The 20631-nt window shown below is 39.7% G+C and overlaps 1 protein-coding gene across 2 annotated transcripts in view; it reads left to right on the top strand.

Moving 5' to 3' along the window:
* The window catches only part of ARFGAP3 (ARF GTPase activating protein 3), a 92699-nt gene that overhangs the window by 8251 nt on the left and 63817 nt on the right, over positions 1–20631 (top strand). For both annotated transcript variants that reach the window (XM_089671733.1, XM_089671732.1), the window contains exons 2-4: positions 5188–5306; positions 10837–10909; positions 20385–20516. In XM_089671733.1, the coding sequence (XP_089527859.1) occupies positions 5188–5306; positions 10837–10909; positions 20385–20516 (324 nt within the window). The remainder of the gene's footprint in view (positions 1–5187; positions 5307–10836; positions 10910–20384; positions 20517–20631) is intronic.

Below are 20631 nucleotides of genomic sequence, written 5' to 3'. Positions count from 1 at the left end.
AGATTAGCAATTTTTTTTTTTTTAATTTGTGGTGTTTGGTTGTGTTCCAGCTCATTCCTGTGCAGAAATTATTGCAGCAGTGTCTAACATATTTTTTTTCATGCAAAACCTCAAACTATGGTGTGCTAGCTCCATGTGAGTACTGGGAAACCGCTTTGCATTCATTTTTCATGATGAAAAAAGGCTCTGGACAACATCTGGAAATGGAGTTAAAAAAAAATTTCAAACACAAGCACCTATAAACACGGTTAGCCGCATTTTGCATTTGAAACGCTGATAAAATATACTGCTGAACACAAGTTTTCTGTGTTTAAAAAACGACTGTAAACTCAACTGCCTGTAAACTATCTTAAATGAAGATGTGTACATGGACACATAGGAAAACATTAGGGTGAGTTCAGGGGCTGCTGAAAAAAATGCTGAACAGCTCCTAAACGTGAGTTCATCAGCTGCAGTGTACATAAGCCCTCAGTTTGGAAATGGCAGTGTGCTCTTGCTGCCAGACTACATGTCTAACAGGAATGGAGGAATGGCTGATTTTCTCTTGTTCAGCACATGAGCTGAATGAGACATCGAGCTGTGTATGGCTACCCTAATAAGAAGTCTTCTAAGTCCAAAGATTAGGCTACATTCGCATGAGAGATTTGGCCCAGTACCATTGGCAGTGGCAGGAATCCTGCTAATTCATGCAGCTTTTTTTTCACTTGTGAGCAGCTAGCTGTGGCCACCACCTAAACACTTGGTGGTGGCCACAGCGATCTGTGGCTTTTTCCCCAGCCAGCAGTTACCTGCGGTGATTGCTGCTGCATGCACTCAGGTAATCACTGGCTATGCAAATAGCCGCAGCTGTCGCTGACCTGTCAAGTGTACGGGCTCGGTCGCTGCAGCTAGCCATTCACAGGCAGCAAAAACAACTGTGGGAAACAGGGTTTTGCTGCTGCCATTTGCACCACGCCAAATCAACTGCATGAATGTAGCCTTTAATGTATTCCAGATTGCAGATTAGTTTTCAGTCCCTTTTTTAAATATGCAGCTTTCAATAAAATTAATTCCTGGTGATCCTGCCATAAAGATCCATATTCAAGCGCTTCCTGTTAAAGGGTGTAAGCTGTCTCCCAATTGTTTTCCTGCATTGTCACCCTGACCCATTCCACCCTGGCAGAGAATACAAGCACACATTGCTCAGACATGGTCCACTCTTGTCACTGTCAGTCTACAGCAATGGTGTCCAGTTGATGCTTGCGTGAGTGCATGTGGACAGGTAGTGACTACAGGAGATCATCAGCACTAAGATGGGAATTAAAAATGGAAAAACAGTATTTTATGGGGGGGGGGGGGGGGGGGAAACAATCACGGTAGTTGTCTATGGCATCGATTATTGAAACTTGAGCACATTACTGTCCAGGAATACTGAAAACCCAGGCTATCATGATGATGCAGCCCACAGGGGATCAGTCCATGTCTGCCTGAGGAAGGTGAGTTATTATTATTATACAGGATTTATATAGCGCCAACAGTTTGCTCAGTGCTTTTGAATGACAGCAATTGCTATTCATCCCAGAAGAGCTTCATTGATAGGTGAGCAGGTGAGTCTGCAGGGTACAGCACTAGAGTGGTGGATTTACAGCCAGAGCTGTTCTTTACTTTTCAATAGATGGGCCACTGATGTTGTTCATTTTCTTGCAATCATAGAGTTGGGATAAGACAGATTGGGGACTGTAACAGGCTGATTTTGGATATGATTTTGACCTGCTTTAATGTTTGTGTGCTCTAAATCCCTTGTCCAAAAATTGAAGCAAATACAAGCTCAGTTTTTACTGGTGCCAGTCCTGTTCAAGGTTTAATTTTTGCCCATTTAAAGAGGTGAACAGTCAGTGAACACTAGCCCTGTAATTGGAATAAATTCCCATGACACAAGCTTTGAAATTGATTGGATATGCTGTATGAAAAGACTGTAAAAGAAGGCGACAGAAAACAAATAAGACCAATTGTTATAAATCCATCTGTAGGGCTAATGTGCACAGGTGTACAATTTGCTGCTTCCGGATTAGTAAGATATTATAGATGGGAACGCAGCAGTATTGTATGCTATGGACCCATTCTCACTGCTCCCTTTTGGTCTGCAGTGTGTAGTTGCGTAAACCTAAAATAGATCAATCTGCATTTGTGGTCATTCTTATGGACTGCATTTTACACCACACATGTAACGTATGTACTAACATATACATGAAACCTGTAAATGCTGCTGTTGCTCAGGGCTGACATATTTAAAAGTCGACTATGTATCCATTACTGCTGCCAAAGTTTACTATATACAATTGACATTTTACAGCTACCGCCTTTAAAGTAATTTTTTGGTGCATGTGCAGAATTACTTCAGCCTTCAGTTATTAAGAATTGCCTGAGGTCAATCTGCATATGTGCCACCACCGCATGAAAAATTATATATCTTAGGGGCAGATGAACTGTTTGGTCAACAGTGCTGTTAGCTACACATTTTTGATATTTACACATTGGTCCTGAGAAGCAGCGGCAGCCTGTAGGGTCCATGAACAATGAAAGCACAGAAACATTAGCACAACCATTACATGCTTACGGTGTACTGACCAAAACTATAAGTATGTGTGCATGAGGCCATAACTCCAAAGACATGCTGGCAGGTTAATTGTCTCCTCTCTAAATTGTCCCTAGTATGTGTATGTATGTATGATTGTGCGTTAGGGACCTTGGACTGTAAGCTCCTTGAGGACAGAGACTGATGTGAATGTACAATCTGTAAAGCGCTGCATACATTGATGGCGCTATATAAGTACCTGTAATAAATACAAATTAAAAAAGAAAAGATTGATAGCTGTTTTGTGGCTCACAGGGTCAGCTGACCTGCATGTCTGCTGATTTGGCAGTGTAAGGTGTCATACAATTCCAAGGTTGGGGTCAAAAGTCTGCAATTACATCAGGCTGATGTTACAATGTGGAACTTGGCCTGTTGTTTATTCTTTAATCAGTGTCTCGGGTGCTTGTTAGAAAATATATAGTTTTTGTGTTGTCATATGTTGCACAATTTCACTGCTAAATTTAGAGGCGTTTTTTTTTTTTTTCACCCAAGTAACCTGTAAATTGGTGCCATAGATCCTTGGTGAAAAATTATATTCTACAAAGCAAACTATTGGTGTAATAATATTAGTGTGTGTGTGTGTGTGTGTGTGTGTGTGTGTGTGTGTGTGTGTGTGTGTGTGTGTGTGTGTGTGTGTGTGTGTGTTTTTATACTAATGTTGGTATTTTTTCCTGTGGAAATGCTTGAATCTCACGATGATGACACTTTGGCAGACATTCTTTATATTGCTGGTGACCTGCTAGTATTGAGTTTGCTCATCAGGTCATATGGGGTGACTACAGAGGCAGGAGTTTTGTAGTGAATAATTACTGAAATATTGCCTAATTTTAGTAACCTTTTTTATTATTCTTATTTTAACTTTTTATATATTTTATCCATATATTAGCATATTATAAAGGACAATAGTATTTTTTTTTTTTTACTGTTTATCTCCTAACAATACTAATGTCCTCCTAACAATACTGTTACTATGGATGAGACCTAGTCATTTCATTCATTTTACATGCTGCTAGATGAGTCTAGGAGCAATTTAAATGCCTGTTAGTGACTGTTCTAAATCGCTATATATAAACCTTATGATGTGTTGCCAACAGCATTCTCAAGTGTTCCAGCCAGTAGTTGCCTCCACACTGTTAATGTGGACCAACCACCTTTTTATGGTTAACAGAAAAAAAACTGTTTTATACTTACTATAGATTTGTGTGCTTTTTTGTTTTTATGAGGTTAGTGCTTGTACCATTCTTCTTGAGAAACCCTTCTGCAGACTACATGGTGGCATACTGCTTCCTGAGATTGGCAGATGTTTCTTTTTTATTGGGCAGCACAGTGGTTAAATGGTTAGCACTTCCAACTGGCAGTAGTAGGGTCATGGGTTCCAATCCCAGCCACGGCACCTCCTGTCTGGAGTTTGCATGTTCTTCCTCCGGGTACTCCAGTTTCCTCCCACACTCCAAAGACATGCTGGTAGGTTAATTGGATCCTGTCTAAATTGCCCCTAGTATGTGTATGTATGAATGTAAGTTAGGGACCTTAGATTGTACACCCCTTGAGGGTTAGGGACTGATGTGAATGTACAATATATATGTAAAGTGCTAAGTAACTTGATGGCGCTATATAAGTACCTGTAATAAATATTAAGTGAGAATGCAGCAGAAAAAGAGACTCGACCAGAAAAAGATGTCATAACTTAGTAGTCATAGGGATGGAATACTGCCCCTATTTTAATCAAGTCAAAGAGCTCTGGATTATGTGCTCATTGGAAGTCAACAATTAAAATGATACGAAACACACAAACGCTGTTTTAATTTACATTGTCCCTTCTATTTCTGTTAATGGATGGCATTTGTAATTTATTTTAATTAGTAAAAAAAAAAATCTAAGTACCTTGTTATCTTAATCAATATACAGCTGTCACATGACCCAGCTGTTTTCCCAGCCTGTTTACAGAGAAAGGTACTTCTTGGCCACCATTAAAGCTGTTGCCACCATTAAAGCTGTTGCAAAGGCTCCAGATTTTTATCTGTATGCATGAAGGTAAAAAACTTTTTGTGTACAGCAGTGCCCCCAGTCGACTGTCCCGGGTCTCTGCCTCATTGGCTGAAACAGCAAGCGGGAGCCAGTCAGCCAATGAGGAGAGAGGGGGTGGGGCAGAGCAGCAGGTGCCCCCTTGGCAAGCTGAGGGCTGTGGGAGCACCCAACAGAAAGAAGGAGCTAGGAGAGCCTGCGGGGGACCCGAGAAGAGGAAAATCCAGGCTGCAGCAGGTAAGCATAGACATGTTTGTTGTTTTACAAAAAAAAAATTAACCTTTAGAATCTCTTTTGTAGATATTTCCTACAGTATAAGATGGAAAATCTTCACTTTTTGAAATCGGGTCTAATTTAAAGGGATCATTGCATAATATTTTTATTGCCTCACAGCTGTCTTGCTGTAGTGTATAGAAGGATGGCTGACTTCACATTTAAAACCAATTTGTGTCTTTGATATGCAGTGGATCATTTGCAGAGTTCATTTTAACAATATATGAAGTCGATTTATGGATGCAGTGTAACAGTCCCATTTTCTTATATTTTAGGCATGCTTTGACTGTGGAGCCAAGAACCCCAGCTGGGCCAGCATCACATATGGTGTCTTTTTATGCATAGACTGCTCAGGAACACACAGATCTTTGGGAGTGCACCTAAGTTTTATTAGGTAAGTGCTTTCACTGTTTCCTCTAAACATTTATTGATAGGTTCCATGCACACTGGTCTTAAAAAAAATAAATGAAATGCTGCTTCTAGAGGAGCAAAACCAAAAATTTTATATATTGCAGTTTACCAATCCTAGATGTGGTGGCTGCATTGGTTTTCTTTTTTATGCTTTTTTTTTTTTTTTTTTTTTTTTTTTCACCCTTTTATTTCACCTGGTTATCCAACCAGTAACACACTTCGGGTATCTGTTTTCTAGGTGAAGTAGTAAAGCAGACACATCTGGACAGTATCACTGTCCGTCTGGGGGAGGTTAGTGTTAGACCAGCAAATTTAGATGGACAAATTGAAGCTGAGCTCCAGTTAACAATGTGTAAGCAGTTAGAGCAAACTGTTTTGTTTTTTTCCTTTTTTGATATAAATTCTTTACATAAATAAATAAAAGTTGATAATTTGAACTACCCCTGTTAACGTGAAATCGTTTGTCTCATCCTCTAATTGATGCTTAGAGATGATAGACAGCTTGGTCTGTTAAAATGTATATAAATATTACTCCTGCGCTATTACAATAACAAATAATGCTAAGCTGCCAGCACTAAGGTGACACAACCCTGGCACCAAACACAGTAGAGAAGTATAATTATAAAGCAGTGCAGCGCTATAAATACCCTATCTGCATAACTAAATAAAAGACCAATATATAAACAACATGTGATGCTGTGAGTCCTCCCAATAGTATAGATCCGTCTTGATATGTGAAAAACACACACAGAATTCATGCAGGTGCTCCCAACTTAAACGTGAATCCACAGTGACAGGGGTGCCCCCTCACCTTCCTGCCCAGGCCCCGCAGGACCAATGAGCCAGACAATTGCCCCTTTTGTAATCCTCCCACAACACCTTGGGGGTCTCCTCAGCAGTGGTGGTGGTACTTCCTCCTCTGGTGGATACTGATTTCCACTAGGTGCCTCCAGATATTAGTGCGCACTCATTCCATAAACACCCCACATAGGACAAAAAAGATCCACATAGTGTAAAACCGCAAAACCTTTTATTAAAGCCACACTAATAGTACTACTCACATTTGTGTGGTTTGACATGCACATTTGCACCACACCATGGGTGTACTGGCTTGTGTGGATCCTCACGAGAAGGTGGACCAAGATGGCGCCGACGCCGGATATGACGTCACCGCGTGGTCCGTTAGGCTCCTCCCACTGGCGTATCTACGCGTTACGTCACGGTTAATAGCACGTGACTTCTTCAGGATATACGCCTCCTATGGGCCTGGTCTCTGTTTTTATCCTCTCAGCCACTCAATTAACAGAAGGGGGGGCGGTACCCACACTGCCATACTAATGAAGTCTGACTTCCTATCTATTATGCGGACATCTTATGATGCAACCTATGCTCTACCCTTACTCGAAGTGTTAGAAAGTGGTTAAAAAACAGGGGAAAACGGAAAATAATTTATTAATACCCCTGTGTCTATCCAATAGGACTAATTATATAAAAAACTTTAAAAAACTTTATTAATTACTCAAATTAACTGGTAAGTAAAAACCACTAATAAGTGTGACATATACTGTCATAAAGACCTAGAATCTAATATTTATCAGATCGCTAAATACCACTGATTGTCAGTGCCACCAATGGTGTGATGTTACAGACCAATCTCCATTACAGGATACATAAAGATAATACATATATACTAATAAAAACTTGTGTTTTTATATATATATTTTTATATATAAATTGTAATATTGAATACATAACAATATGACCACTACACATTAAATACTCCCCTTTGAGTATACCGGAGTATAATCTTTTGCTCCCCTTAGAGCCTTCTTATTAGCCCCAATAATGCTCTTTAATATTACTTAACCAAATCACAACTTCCTTACGCCTTACTAGTTACTATAAAGCGCTAAAAATTACTGATGAAGCTATTGAGATCAAACTCGACATTCAAGCCTCTTGGGGCTTGCGTCCTCATCAAAAAAATCCATTTGGATTCCTTTTGACTAAGATCCTTCACCATATTACTACCCCTCCAATGTCCTTTGTGTTTTTCAATACCCCAAAATTTAAGTGATGTGGGGTCATTATGATGATGTGTGGAAAAATGTTTTGGGACACTGTGCTTCGTTTGGCCCTTTTTTTTTATATTTTGCACATGCTCCCTTCTTCTTTTCCACATCGGCCTTTTCGTCCTCCCCACATATTGTAGTCCGCATTTACACTCCAGGCAGTATACTACACCTTTGGTTTGACATGAAATAAAATCTTTTATGGTGTATGTCACCCCTGTATTATTTGCCTGGAACTGTTTTTTCCTTGTATTTGTGCCCCTCGTCTCCCTACATGCATAGCATGTCTTACAGGGGTAAAACCCTTTCAAATCAAGCACCGTAGTTTGCTGTTTTATTTTTGGGGGGTCAATTACATTTTTAACTAATTGTGACCTGGCTGCTGAGGCCCTCCGATATATAAATTTAGGCTTTTCCCCTAGACATTTCCCTAACATTGGGTCTGTTCTAAGGATAGGCCAATTTTTTAAGAAGATCTTTTCCACTTTTTTATATTGTGTATTAAAATCAAGGATAATTGGTATCTGTTCCTCAGATGCTTTTTCCTTCTGTTTGTCCTTCAATAATTGGGCCCTTTTCTATTTTCCTTACCTCCTTTATGGTGTCGGCAAAAGGTTTGAGGAAAAGGGGTACAAGAAGGAATCCATTGCAAAGGATCTTAACTTGTTGATCATAGTCCTCTTTATTAGTGCAATTCCTCCGCAACCTGACAAATTGTCCCTTAGGGATGTTTAGCAGCCATTGGGGGTAATGACAGCTATCCAGCGGGATATAACCGTTGCGGTCAACTCCCTTAAAAAATGTAGTGGTAACTAAACGGTTCCCCCTTCAATGTTTAAATCCAGAAAGTTTATTGACTCCTTACTGGTCACCCAAGTTTATTGACTCCTTACTGGTTATCATTATTGTTAAGGGTGTTTAAGAATATTTGCAAACTCTCTATCTCCCCTGCCCATAGGATGATTACATCGTCAATGAACCTCTTATACAAAAGTAGTTGGCGTGGGGTTTGATAATGAACTGCCTCTTGTTCCTAATAAGCCATAAAAAGGTTTGCTACACAGGGTGCATAGCGAGCCCCCATAGCAACCCCTCTGATTTGCTGAAAATATTGATGGTCATGCCAAAAATAGTTATGCGTAATGCAAAAATCAAGGCAGTCTATAAGCTGCAATGTAATACATTTTTTGTTTTTGGGTCTAATACTTCTTTAAAGCAGTATAAAACCCAAAAGCAAACATTTATTATAATACAACTTACCAATTCCTAGATGTGATGGTTACATTAGTTTTTCTTTTTAGGCTTTCTTTCTTGTCACCTGGTGATCCTACCAGTGTGTCTGTTTTTCAACAGAACAAGCTGTCCTGTAGATATAGCAGTTTAGAGTGTTTGAGACAAACCATTTACAACTGACAGGGGTGCATGCAACGATCGGCTTTTATTTATGTAAAACCTTTTAATCCAAAAAGGAAAAACATGTTCCTGTAACTAGTGTTATCTGGTGTTCAGCTTCTATTTGTTAGTGTGTCTACATCTGCTAGTATTTCTAAAACCCCTCCCAGACTGACAGTGCTGCTGTCTAAATGTGCCCCCTGTGCGCCTTCATTTAGAGTGGGGGCACTCTAATACAGGAGGGGTGTTACTGGCAGGATCACCAAGTGAAAATGGAGAGGGAGAAAGCCTAAAAAAGAAAACTAATGCAGACACCACATCTGATTGGTTGCTGTACATGTAGGCCATCTACATAACTTCCAAAGCCTGACTGGAATACTCCCAGGATGTTGCTAAGTGAGGCCTAGTCATTAGTGCGCACCTCTTCCATCACAGGAATGAGCATTTTCTCCGATTCTTCCCCTTTTCAAGTGCTCTTTCTCTCCCCTGATGCAGTAGCTCTGAGCTCAGTGTTTGAGAGCTTGCTCCTGTGATGGTGGAGGTGAACAGTAATGACTGGGCCTCACTTGGCAGCCTTCTGGGAGTATCCCACTCAGGCTTCAGGAGGTACGTAATTTGCCAACGCCTTGCTTATAGCAAGGGCATTCAACTTTTTAGTCTCAGCTGCACAGTTCCTTTTTATCTACAGACAGAAAATGATCTTGGTTTTCACTGGTACACATAGGTCTGGAGCTCAGAAGACCACACACTGAGTGCAGGTAGGCCACCTGTTTGGCACCAAGGCTTTATTTAGTTTCCAAATGCAGATTTGTTTGGGTCTCTAAATATAACCTTTTACCAATATTATTTATTTATGGACCTGGAAGGGCTGCTGATTTCAATCCAGTTATGGCCATTTCCCATTTGTGAGAAGTCCATCTAATGATCAACTTCTCGCAAACAGGCTTGTTGGAAAAATTTTTCCTTGGATCAGCGCTGCAGCCAGTTGACTGCAGCCCTGATTTGTGTATTTCCTGAAAGCTCCATGTCAGCACAGCTGGGTATGGGCCCCGCCCCCTCCATGCTTCCAGGACCTAAATGAATTTGAGCCTGCCTGCTGCCTCGGCATTCCTCCTCCTTTTTTTTTTTTTTCTCCTATATTCAGTACCTGGGCATTCTCCTCTACTTGGCTGGTATAAAGGGCTTGCTGTCTCTCCATCTGTCCATGAGTGTGGTTTCCAGCTGGATGCAGTCCCTGGTGTACCTGCTAAATAACCCATAATCCAGGGAGCCCCACTGCTGGTCTTCAGGGTGTCTTTTATCATGGCTAACAGCCTTGTCTGGGGTCTGTTAGGTCCATGTGAAGTGAACAGCAGAGTCTCCCCTAGGCATGTACACCCACGCAGTGCCAGTGTTTGCAGCTTTTGTCTTTCTGCTGCTCCCTCTGATAAGTATCTATCATTCAATTTTCCATTTTGTGTATTCCCACAGTGGAGGCATCTCTGCTGTCAGAATACAAAAACACAAATGGGAAGGATTCCTCCATCCAACTTATTTGTTTGGATGGGGGAGTCTGTATGGCCAGGTGCCATTAATAGTTTTGTGTCCATACACCTGTAAAATAACAGGTGTGCTGTGCCAGCATTTGTGCCTGTAAGCCTTGTAGCAGCTGATAAGGAATCCTGTTAAACTTGTGAAAAGTGTGTGTTTTACAAAAGGGATTGCGAAATCCTCAAATATATTGTGTTACAGGAACTAGATGTAGTCTGTTGATTCAATTCAAAAACCTTTTCATCCACAAGCGGCTTTTGTCGAATAGGCATTTCTGGGATCACCAATCCAATTGATCTTTGCACATTTGTCATTCCATCCATGTTGTGCTCATATGTGCTAGAAAATTAACAAATTTATTTAACTTACTACTACATAGATTGGTTTGCTACTCACTGGTAAAGGCTATGACTGAACTGAATGTGTATGTTTTAACTATAGGTGGTGATCACCTAAATAAAAAAATAATTGTTTTATACGCTAAAAAATGTATTTTCTTTTTTTTTTTCTTTTTTTTAGATCAACAGAATTGGACTCAAATTGGTCATGGTTTCAGCTTCGATGCATGCAAGTCGGTGGAAACACCAATGCAGTAAGTGTTATAGTGATGTTTTTTTTCCTCAACGAGAACTTGACACTCTCTCACACCACCTGTGCATTTCTGTTGGTTAAAGTGGATACTTATCCCAAGGATGGACCAATGGCAAGGCTCAGGGTTAAAACGCTTTCAGGAACTTTATATATAAACTTGAAACTGAGGGTTAGCTATATGGGCACCTATGGACCTACAAGGATAGTAGAGAGGTGGCAGTTCTGTGGCTTCTATAAGACAACCCTTATCCAACTAATCCTGGATAAAAAAAATATATTTTTTATTTTTTCTCCTTGTTGCTTCCTCTAAAAGAAAATCTAATTTCTAGGATGCTCCATTTACTAGGAAGTATGTAAATATAATTTCTTATTTATACAATACAGGACACAGGCAGATTTAAAGACAACTGGGTTAAAGGCAGGTACCTTCAGGTGACCGAACACTGACAAAAAAAAAAATTTGTGAGGTCCCCAATATAACTCCTCCTGCTCCCAAGCCTCAATTTTTTTGCTAGTGTCCGCATTGTATGGTACCTGAATTACCTACTTTTGACAGCCTGACCTGTCCAGACTCTGTCCTGCAAGATTCAGCAAAGGGCTCGTCAGTTGCAGGCCTTGGTTCTTCAATATCAAAAAATCTGCATGGACTCCGACTGGAGTACCTATTTTATGGCTCAGGCTTGAGTGTGTATTCTCCTAGCAAATTTCTTGTTGCCAATATCTCCGGTATGGGAATTTCTGTCCCATTGCCAACCCTCAGTGTAGTTTTGCATGAGGGTACTGGATCTGATGCTGACCTCATCTGAGGTGGTGCCATATGCCCAGATTTATTCCATACCATTACTACACAGTATCCTGGCTCTGTGGGACAAGCAGACTTTTTTTTCTCTAGATGGACCCATGAGGTAACACACTCTCTCTAACATGGTAGATATCCAATCCAGAGTTGCAGTCAGGAAAGTCCTTTCTCTCATTGACTCGGACAGTGCTCATGATGGTTGTCAGCCTGTTGGCCTGTGGTCATGTGCTCGGGACCGAAATGGTACAGAGAACGGGGTCGGTGGAGGAACCCTGAATTCTCATCAACTTTTAGAAGAGCTATTCACCTCCCCCTGCCTTTTAGGGACTACCACAGGTGTGGATTACATCAACCACCAGGGTGGGTCCAGACGTTTAGCAGAGAAGTAGACCTGATTCTGCTCTGGGTAGAGCATCCCATTCCAGCCTTGATAGCCGCACACGTTCCATATGTGAAAAACTGGTTGGTTGAGTTTGCCAACAGCTAGACTCAGGAGAGTGCTCCTACACCCAGTGGTGTTTTGGTAAATTTGTTGAAGATAGGGGATGCTGGATGTGGATCTCTTCGTGTCAAGATTCTACCACAAGATGAAAAGTTCCGTGTCCCTGTTGAGGGATCTTGGAGCCTTTGCAGTAGATGCCTTGGTGACCCCGTGTAATCATTTCTCCCTTTTCCTTTTTATAAATGTCTTTCCTCCCTAAAGATCTTCACTTGTGTTGCACCAGATTTAGTCAGAGGGCATCCAGTGATACTTGTGGCCCCAAAGAACGTGGTATGCGGATGTTCCATGGCCATCACCAGACCACCTGGATCTGCTGTCCCAGAGTACAGAGTTCTATCCTGCCCCCTTGACTTTGATGACTTGGCTGTTGAAGTCCAAGTGTTGAGAGATAGGGGCTTGATTTAGTTTGTCTTCATTATGCTTTTGAGTGCCAAAAAATCGGCTTCTCACAAAGTCTATCACTGCACCTGGAAGGCTAATTTTGCCTGGTGTATATACCAGAAGGTTAGTCTTCACCAGTACACTGTGGATCATATCTTTTCCTCAGTTGGGGCTGGGTCAGACATTGGCCCATAGTATGATCAAGGGCCAAATATCATCTTTGGCATTTCTTCTTCTTTTTTTTTTTTCCCATTAGCCATTTGCATCTCACTTTTATTTGTTGCTGCGTAAGTTGTATTGGTTGGTTTTGTTGATGGTTTACACTCCTCTTATTGTTACTGCTTTGGGACATCCCAGTCTGCATGTGTTCTGTACTATATGAAAAAGAAAATCAGATTTTTGATTTACCTGTTGGGCCCCTTTCACACTGGTGGACTGTGCCAGCGAATGTGCCTGCTCAGCAGGGAATCTTTCCGCTGATCCCCGCTAAGTAGGCGGATGACAGGTCTGTGTCCACTCCACCTGTGCAGAGCAGACACAGACACAGCCTACTATCCTCTATGGATGGTTAGATGTAAACAGACCACCGATCCATATTATATTCGACTGTCGGATTCTTTTCACTAGACCGATCCCCATCCATATGTTTTTAGTGGATTGGAGCGGATGCAGGCTTATGTAAACAGATACATGTCCGTTTACATCCACCGTTCCATAGAGGGCAATGGATGGTCTGATTGGGTCCATCTGAAAGGACAGGTGGATCCAAACTGTCTGCCCGTGTGAAAGGGGCCTTAAAAACAGTTCTTGAAGGTACAGTACACAGGCCACTTTCCCCTCTGTGGTCCTCTGTTGGCTTGCTAAAGAACTTAGGTTTGCTGGAAGTGGAAGGGGTCATATGAGGGACCTCATGTTTTTGTTTGCCAGTGTCCAGTCACCTGAAGACTTTAACTCGGTCACCTGTGAATCTGTCTGTATTCTGTACTGTACTCCAGGAATTAAGAACTGGAGTCAGAAATTCCATTATATGGTAAGGGTTAGCAACCTTTTCCACGTTAGGGGTGTGTTTATAAAACATTTCCAGAGCTATACGTCTTGTGAAACTGCATGTGCTTCCGTTCTGTGCAATTGGAGGCAAAAAAGAAATTTTCTCAGGCTACATTTAGTTTGATTTGTCTTCATCCATAGGAATCGGAAACATACTGTATTATGGCCACCAGAAAGAGCTGACAACGTAAATAGCTATTTATTATTTTCAGCTATATCTATTGGCCATAATGTGATATTTTCCCAATTCTTATGAATGAATACATTCAAACTAGTGAGGAAATAGCCTGAGAAAATTTCCTTTTTACCCCCATTCCCACAGAAAAAAATGTACACGCAGTTTCACTGGCTGAATAGCTCTGCAAATTTCTTATAAATACACCCCTAGGTGTCATGGTTATAATCATTAGACAACCAGCATGCCAGTGACCAATAGCTCATTGTAGTCTTAGCGTTAATTTTTGTACTCAAAGTTGTACTGCCAATGACAAGTGTTAAAAAAGAAGTAATCCTATACATTGGGTATAGAAAATAATTACCCCCTTAAAATCACATTTTATTGCTTTGCAGCCTGAAAGGAAGACACACAGTTTTTGTTTTATCCAGCTGTATTTACTCAGTGAGACTTATAACATCCAAGTGAAAGAATGCCAACATGTCAGGAAAAACAAATTTAAAAACAGAATCACTGAGTTGGAGAAAGGATCACCCTCTTGTCAGTATTTTTTTGAACCCCCTTATGCTTTAATTACAGCCTTTAGTCTGTTAGGATATGTCTCTACTAACTTTGTACATCTAGATTGCCCACTATTCTTTGCAGAACTGCTCAAGTTCAGTTAAATTTGATGACTGGACTGCAGTCTTCAATTCATTCCACAGATTTTCAATGGGGTTTAAGACTGGGCTCTGACTAGACCATGCTTCATTTCAGGCTGCAAATTAACAAAACATGATTATTTTAAAGGCAAATTTGTCTTTATTATATTTTGTTTCAAATTTAACAGTACAAAGCATGAAAAATAATAACATGGACAAATAAGTGGACAAAAAAACATCACAGGTGTTGCTATGATCCATGTGGATGAATGAAAATTATTTTAAACAGCAGGATGGAGGGCTCAATAACACATATTACAGAGATATGAAAAAACATAGATTCAAGGGGAGCATCCCCAGGTGAGATGTATGAAACAAAAATTAGATAACTCCGTATAAACCCAAACAACATGATTATTTTAAAGGGGGTGATTATTTTATATATATATATATATATATATATATATATATATATATATATATATATATATATATATATATATATATATATATATATATGTATATGTGTTGAATTTCATTTATTTCTAGTCTACTCCTTGCAGTTTGTAAAATTACTTTGTGAAGTATCCATCACATTTACTTCTTTTGAGTTCTGTGACGCGTTTACCATGCTCGGTGGATTTGCACTGCTGTGCAACACATTTTACAGAACCTGCTGTCAACTTCAGAGGTGCCAAGAGGAGGATTTTTAAGAGTCTGTACAGGAACCATAGGATATGTAGTTCTTAGAAATAGGAAGTAAAACAAAAGAATGAGCAATGCATGCAGGGAATCCAGGAGGTTATAGAAAGACAGGCAGAACTCACAACATGAAAACTTATGTTGGAATGTAAAAAATAACTATCATTTTATATTGCACTTACAATGTTGATGTTCTAAAATGAAAGTGTGCTTTTGGCTCTAAAACTCCTTTATCTTGCTAGTGGCAGTACAAATTAGGCAGGCCATAGAATATTTGATTTTCTTTCCTGCAAGCACAGGTTGCAGGAAAGAAAATCTCTTGATTTTCCCCCATCAACACTGTGTTGATGGGGGAAATCCAAGAGATGTTCTTTCCTGCAACCTGTGCTTGCAGGAAAGAAAATCAAATTGTCTATGGCCTGCAAAGACTGGCCAAGATTCAAACCGTCAATGGATAGGCTGGTTGTACCCAATTCAATTGTTGTATGACTTTGGTACAACCAGCCAACCGCTAGCAATAATCACTGTGTTCTCCAGGCAGTGATGGCTCCCCATGCCCACCCTGCCGGGAAAACACAGTGATTATTGCTAGCGGTTGGCTGGTTGTACCCAAGTCATACAACAATCGAATTGGGTACAATCAAGCCTATCCATTGACGGTTGAATCGGCCGGTCCTTGCTGAAATGGCTGAGATTCAAACAATCTATGGCTAGCTTAAGAGTGCCAAACCTGATTAACTGGTATGCATGATTTCCAGATCTCAAATGAGCCCCAATGCGTGCACTTCAGACCTCAGATCAGCCCCAGTGCATCTATGTCACACTTCAGATCAGCCCCAGTTCATGTATATCACACTTCAGATCAGCCTCAGTGTGCATGCCAGACCTCAGGTCAGCTGCAGACCAGTATCACTTGGAATGTATGGTATTGCAGTAGTTGCAGATGGTCTTCTTCTGCACTGCATGCTGAAGGCCTAAGCTGCCGGGAGCTTTTAGTGATGCCAGGGAGGTGGGTGTGGGTCAGATGTTGTAGTTGATAGCCTACCCACTTAGCTGTCAATTTCAGTTAGCGGCAGCTGTTGTCGTTGTAAATGGCATTGCATGTCTTCATTTTGGCATACAATAACTATTTATCAGGCATTGGCAAAGCAGAGTATTTAAAACACTCTTTCAATGTTTTTTGTTTTTTTTTTTGTTTGTTTTCTCTCTCAGCTAAGTTGTCCCATAAAACAAATGTAGTGTAACCCATGGGAACATTTTATGATTTACTACATATTACATTGTTTTTTGCTTACCCATTTGCCCTCTATCTAGTATCAGATATTAGCTGAAGTCTGGGAAAATATTTGGTCAGATATTTGCAGTAAGTTAGAAAGTGGCAAATTTTTTTTTCAAGTCACTTTTATGTAGCCTTTAAAAGTCTCTGGACAATGATTTCAGGACATCAAATGTAAGCTTAAAAAAACAGACACTGAGCTTTTAATACATGGTGACATTTTGTGTGAAACTTTTAATACTTTAAGTCCATATTTTGGTTTGTTTCAGATCTTTTCTCCGGTGTAGCCTTTTGTTGAAGGTTTGTTTGCCTTGGATTACTTTGTATTGTGAGCATGCTGGTCAATGCTTCAAAAAATATTTTGGTTCCAGGGATAACAGATAAACATGTACACTGACTAGAGGACAATGTTTTGTGTGTAGGTGTTGGATCCTCTTATTTTATTTTAGCTTTTGATTGATGATGGAGATTTCAGGTACTCTGTTGGAGAGACCTCTGTGCTGTGCTCCCAGATCTGTGCACCTGATCAAATTTTAAGGGGCTCCTACCATCCTGTACAGAATTTCTGGGTCTGAACACCTGATGTGCCCATTATGTAGGGCTCTCACATCTCATCTGTATTTTCTTTATTAAGGGGGATGTAGCAGAATGCCCTGGATCAAATATGGGAATTTATCACAGGGATATCTCACTGTTAGGTATCCTAAACATATAAGTTACCTAGAAATAACTTGGTCCTTCTGGCTCCACCTATAACTAAATTATTATGTTTGGGTGCACTGACCATTCAAAGGATAAATGCACTTTTGATACACTTAGTTTTATTTGCATAATGCTCTTTGCTGCATCATGCAGTTCATTAGCTCTTTGCTATTACAGTCCAAATACTAGTTGGCATACTTACTGAATGAACAAAGCACACATACTTTGCAAAAGCAAAAGTGATATCTTAAAATATGTGAGCAGCGGCAGGGTTTGTCCAGGATTCATAAGGAATAATGGCCTGAGTCTCACAAGACTATGAAAGTTCAAACATACATTTCTTATAAATTGTATGACCTCCGAAAACCTAATTTTGCAATCATTGGGTGCATTGTGCAAATTTTTAGGTTGAGGTTTTGCTATGTTGGCACTATGTAGTATGGTGAAGACGTGCAATTGGATTACCTACGAATCAAAATTCAGACAAAATTTTTCAAAGATTTGATTGTATCTGAATTTCCAAATCACAATGGAAATTAATTTCAGCAAATCCGAAACAAAAAGGAAACTGATTATCCGAATTCACTAATGAATTTGAAAATAAATTTGAATTAAATATTTTGAAATGGAGCCATATTGCAATAAATACAGTAAGGTGTAATAATAATATAATCTAGAATAGAAAATAAAATAATATAATAAAACAGAATAGAGAAAAATAGAATGGAAAATTTAAGGAATAGAAAATAGAATAGAAAAATTATACAGTAGCCTTCGTAAATTTGAAGTTCGAAATTTGAATTAAAAATGAATAGAATATAGCCATCTTTCCAGTTTCGAATAGAATATAACCGCGTTCCGAACATTCAAATTTCAAATAGAATATAACTGTCTTTGAAATTTGAATTTCGAATAGATTAAAATAGAATATAGCAGTCTTCTGAAATATTTGATTTCAAATGGGTTTGAAAATAACAAATATATGAAGCGAATCTGAACATGCAAAACTAATTCTGAAAATGAATCATTCTAACGAACATAACAGATATAGTGAAATTATAACAAACAAATCCGAAACAAAACACATTTTTCAGTTTTGCACATCTCTAGTACAGTAGTGTGTATATATTTATTTGGTTTTTGTTTTTTTAAAATGATTTTTAAGGATTCTATAATTGACACAGTAATGCGGTGCGGGACACCGTATGTAATTCGCACAGGAATCGCATTCCTGTGCAAATTACATGTGATGTCTGTGCGGTGTGATTGGAATCATACATTTTTGTATGGCTCAAATCGCGTCGCTGCCACACCAAAAAGGTGTTAAATGACGATACTCTACTCTAAATGATCATACAAGCTTACCTTGGCTGTCATTTAAAAAGACTTGGTCAGGTCTTCAAAACAACATTGTCCTGGAAAAGAAGTATGCACCATGATATAGAAAGATACCAACATACAACGAATCCTTACAAGGTTTGATTTAAAATGCCACACAGCTCCAAATAGAGCTATGATTAAAAGTGAAGTGTGGGATTAAAAAAAAGAAAAAAAAAAAAAAAGATTAATTATACTCTCCTAGGTAGAGGTATTATCATTCCGATGCAGCATCTGTCCCCTGCCGCCTCTAAGGCCGAGAACTGAGACCACTGATTGCTCAGTTCTCAGTCTTTTGTGAGCAGAGAGTGGTGACTGTCTGTCACTGGCTCTCTGCTTTGCCCCTCCAGTGCTCACTGGCGTGTTGGGCTGTGGAGGAGGTTGGGAGTAGCTGGCTAAAATACATCAGTTTAGAGTTGTATGCTGTTTTAATAACCTTTTTCAAGGATTTGTTAATTTTGTTTTTATGGCATATGGACAGATAGGAGTCATTACTGAGTACCATTGTTTTTTGGTGGCCCAAGTAGGATGAGGAGGTAGAGCCGTTATTTTGTTATTTGACATTATAATCGCCTCTCTGGCGGCCTGTGTCTTTTGCTGCCGGTCCATTCCAGCGCTGCAGTTTCCATTGGTCTCTTCAGCATTTGACTTGGGTTTTTTTTTGTTTTGTTTTTTCTGCAGGCTCCATCATTAATTCTTTCTATTCATTTTAAATAATTTTACAAATAAATACATCACAATAAAATACAAGACAACAATCAAGAAAAAAGAAGCATTTAAAATTCATACACGTCTCACACACACAAACGTAAACAAAAATAAATGTGCATCCTAGGACCCAGTTCAGATATCATAGCAACCATAATATTCAACAAAGAGGAGGGAAGGAACTGCAGTAGAGGTGGGGGCCCCCCATATCTGGATGTACAGTAAATAATCCCACTGATCTTCACCAAAATAGATCTTGTGACTACCTAATCCACGCCTCTCACATCCTCACTCCCCCACCCTCTTTCTTTCCTCCTCTTCATCTCCTGTCCATCCCCTACTACATGTATTACAATGTCACTGTTTGAGCACTGTAGTTGTAGTGATGGGAGTAAGGATCTATGGTGTGCACAGGGGACACCGTCATCTCACACCTCAGAAGAGTCTTATGGAGAATTCAATGGGGGAACAGAGAGGGGTGGTAGGAGACCCGGGCTGCTGGGTGGCGAGTATGCTACCTGTGTCATTGCAGAGGAGTGCCATTTTGATCATTTTAGAGACCTGTATAGTCTCTAAGCAGCAATGCTAATTGCATTTTCTAATTTACAAGTGAATGGATAGTACTTAGTGGAACAGGTTGTGCCAAAAAAAAAAAAAAATAATAATCACAGCCAGTACTAAGCTGTATTGTTGCAAGTGCTCTGAAACGACTACAATCACCGTAAGCATGATGGTACTTTTATGTAACAGATAGAAAATAACTGAAAGTTGCTGAACATATAGTATACTGTGTTTACTTTGAAGGAAGGAATTGTTTTCTTTACATTTTGTACGGCACTGAAAACCTCACTGCAGTCATGAGGCCTTTCACATTCCAGCACTCTGGTTCTGAAGGAAAAGTTGTCTATGTATAACTGAAAATATTATATAAATATCAGCAGCTGTAACATCTGTGCACTGAGCAATGGTGGTGGTGGGCCATATCTTGTTGTCATTGTGCAGCATGCGGTGTTGTAATCCGTTTTGTACATGCTTGCTCTTTTAATGTATTTTGCATGAGTTTCTTGTTCTCCTTAGCCAGAACTATACAGCACAGGAATAATTTGCACTTATGACCTTTCTATTTTTCTTTTTGTTTGTTTGTTTTTTTTTTGTTTTCATTGTAGACTGTCTTCTTTCGGCAACATGGCTGCACCACAAACGACTCAAACGCAAAATACAACAGTCGAGCGGCAAACCTGTACAGGGAGAAAATTAAAACACTAGCATCACAAGCAACAAGGAAACATGGCACTGAAGTAAGTCATATGGAAGACCAGTAGAATGTGTAGAAAGTGTATTACAGGACACAATAAAACATATTCAGTTCATCGATGAAATACATTTTCCCATGTTTTTGCTTCCCAATAAATG

Source organism: Staurois parvus, unplaced genomic scaffold, assembly GCF_062004578.1.
Source record: "Staurois parvus isolate SC_StPar_1 unplaced genomic scaffold, SC_StPar_1.0 ptg000114l, whole genome shotgun sequence".
NCBI classification, from domain to species: Eukaryota; Metazoa; Chordata; class Amphibia; order Anura; family Ranidae; genus Staurois; species Staurois parvus.
Note: the sequence above shows the minus strand (reverse complement) of the source record. Positions and strands in the feature narration are given on the sequence as shown.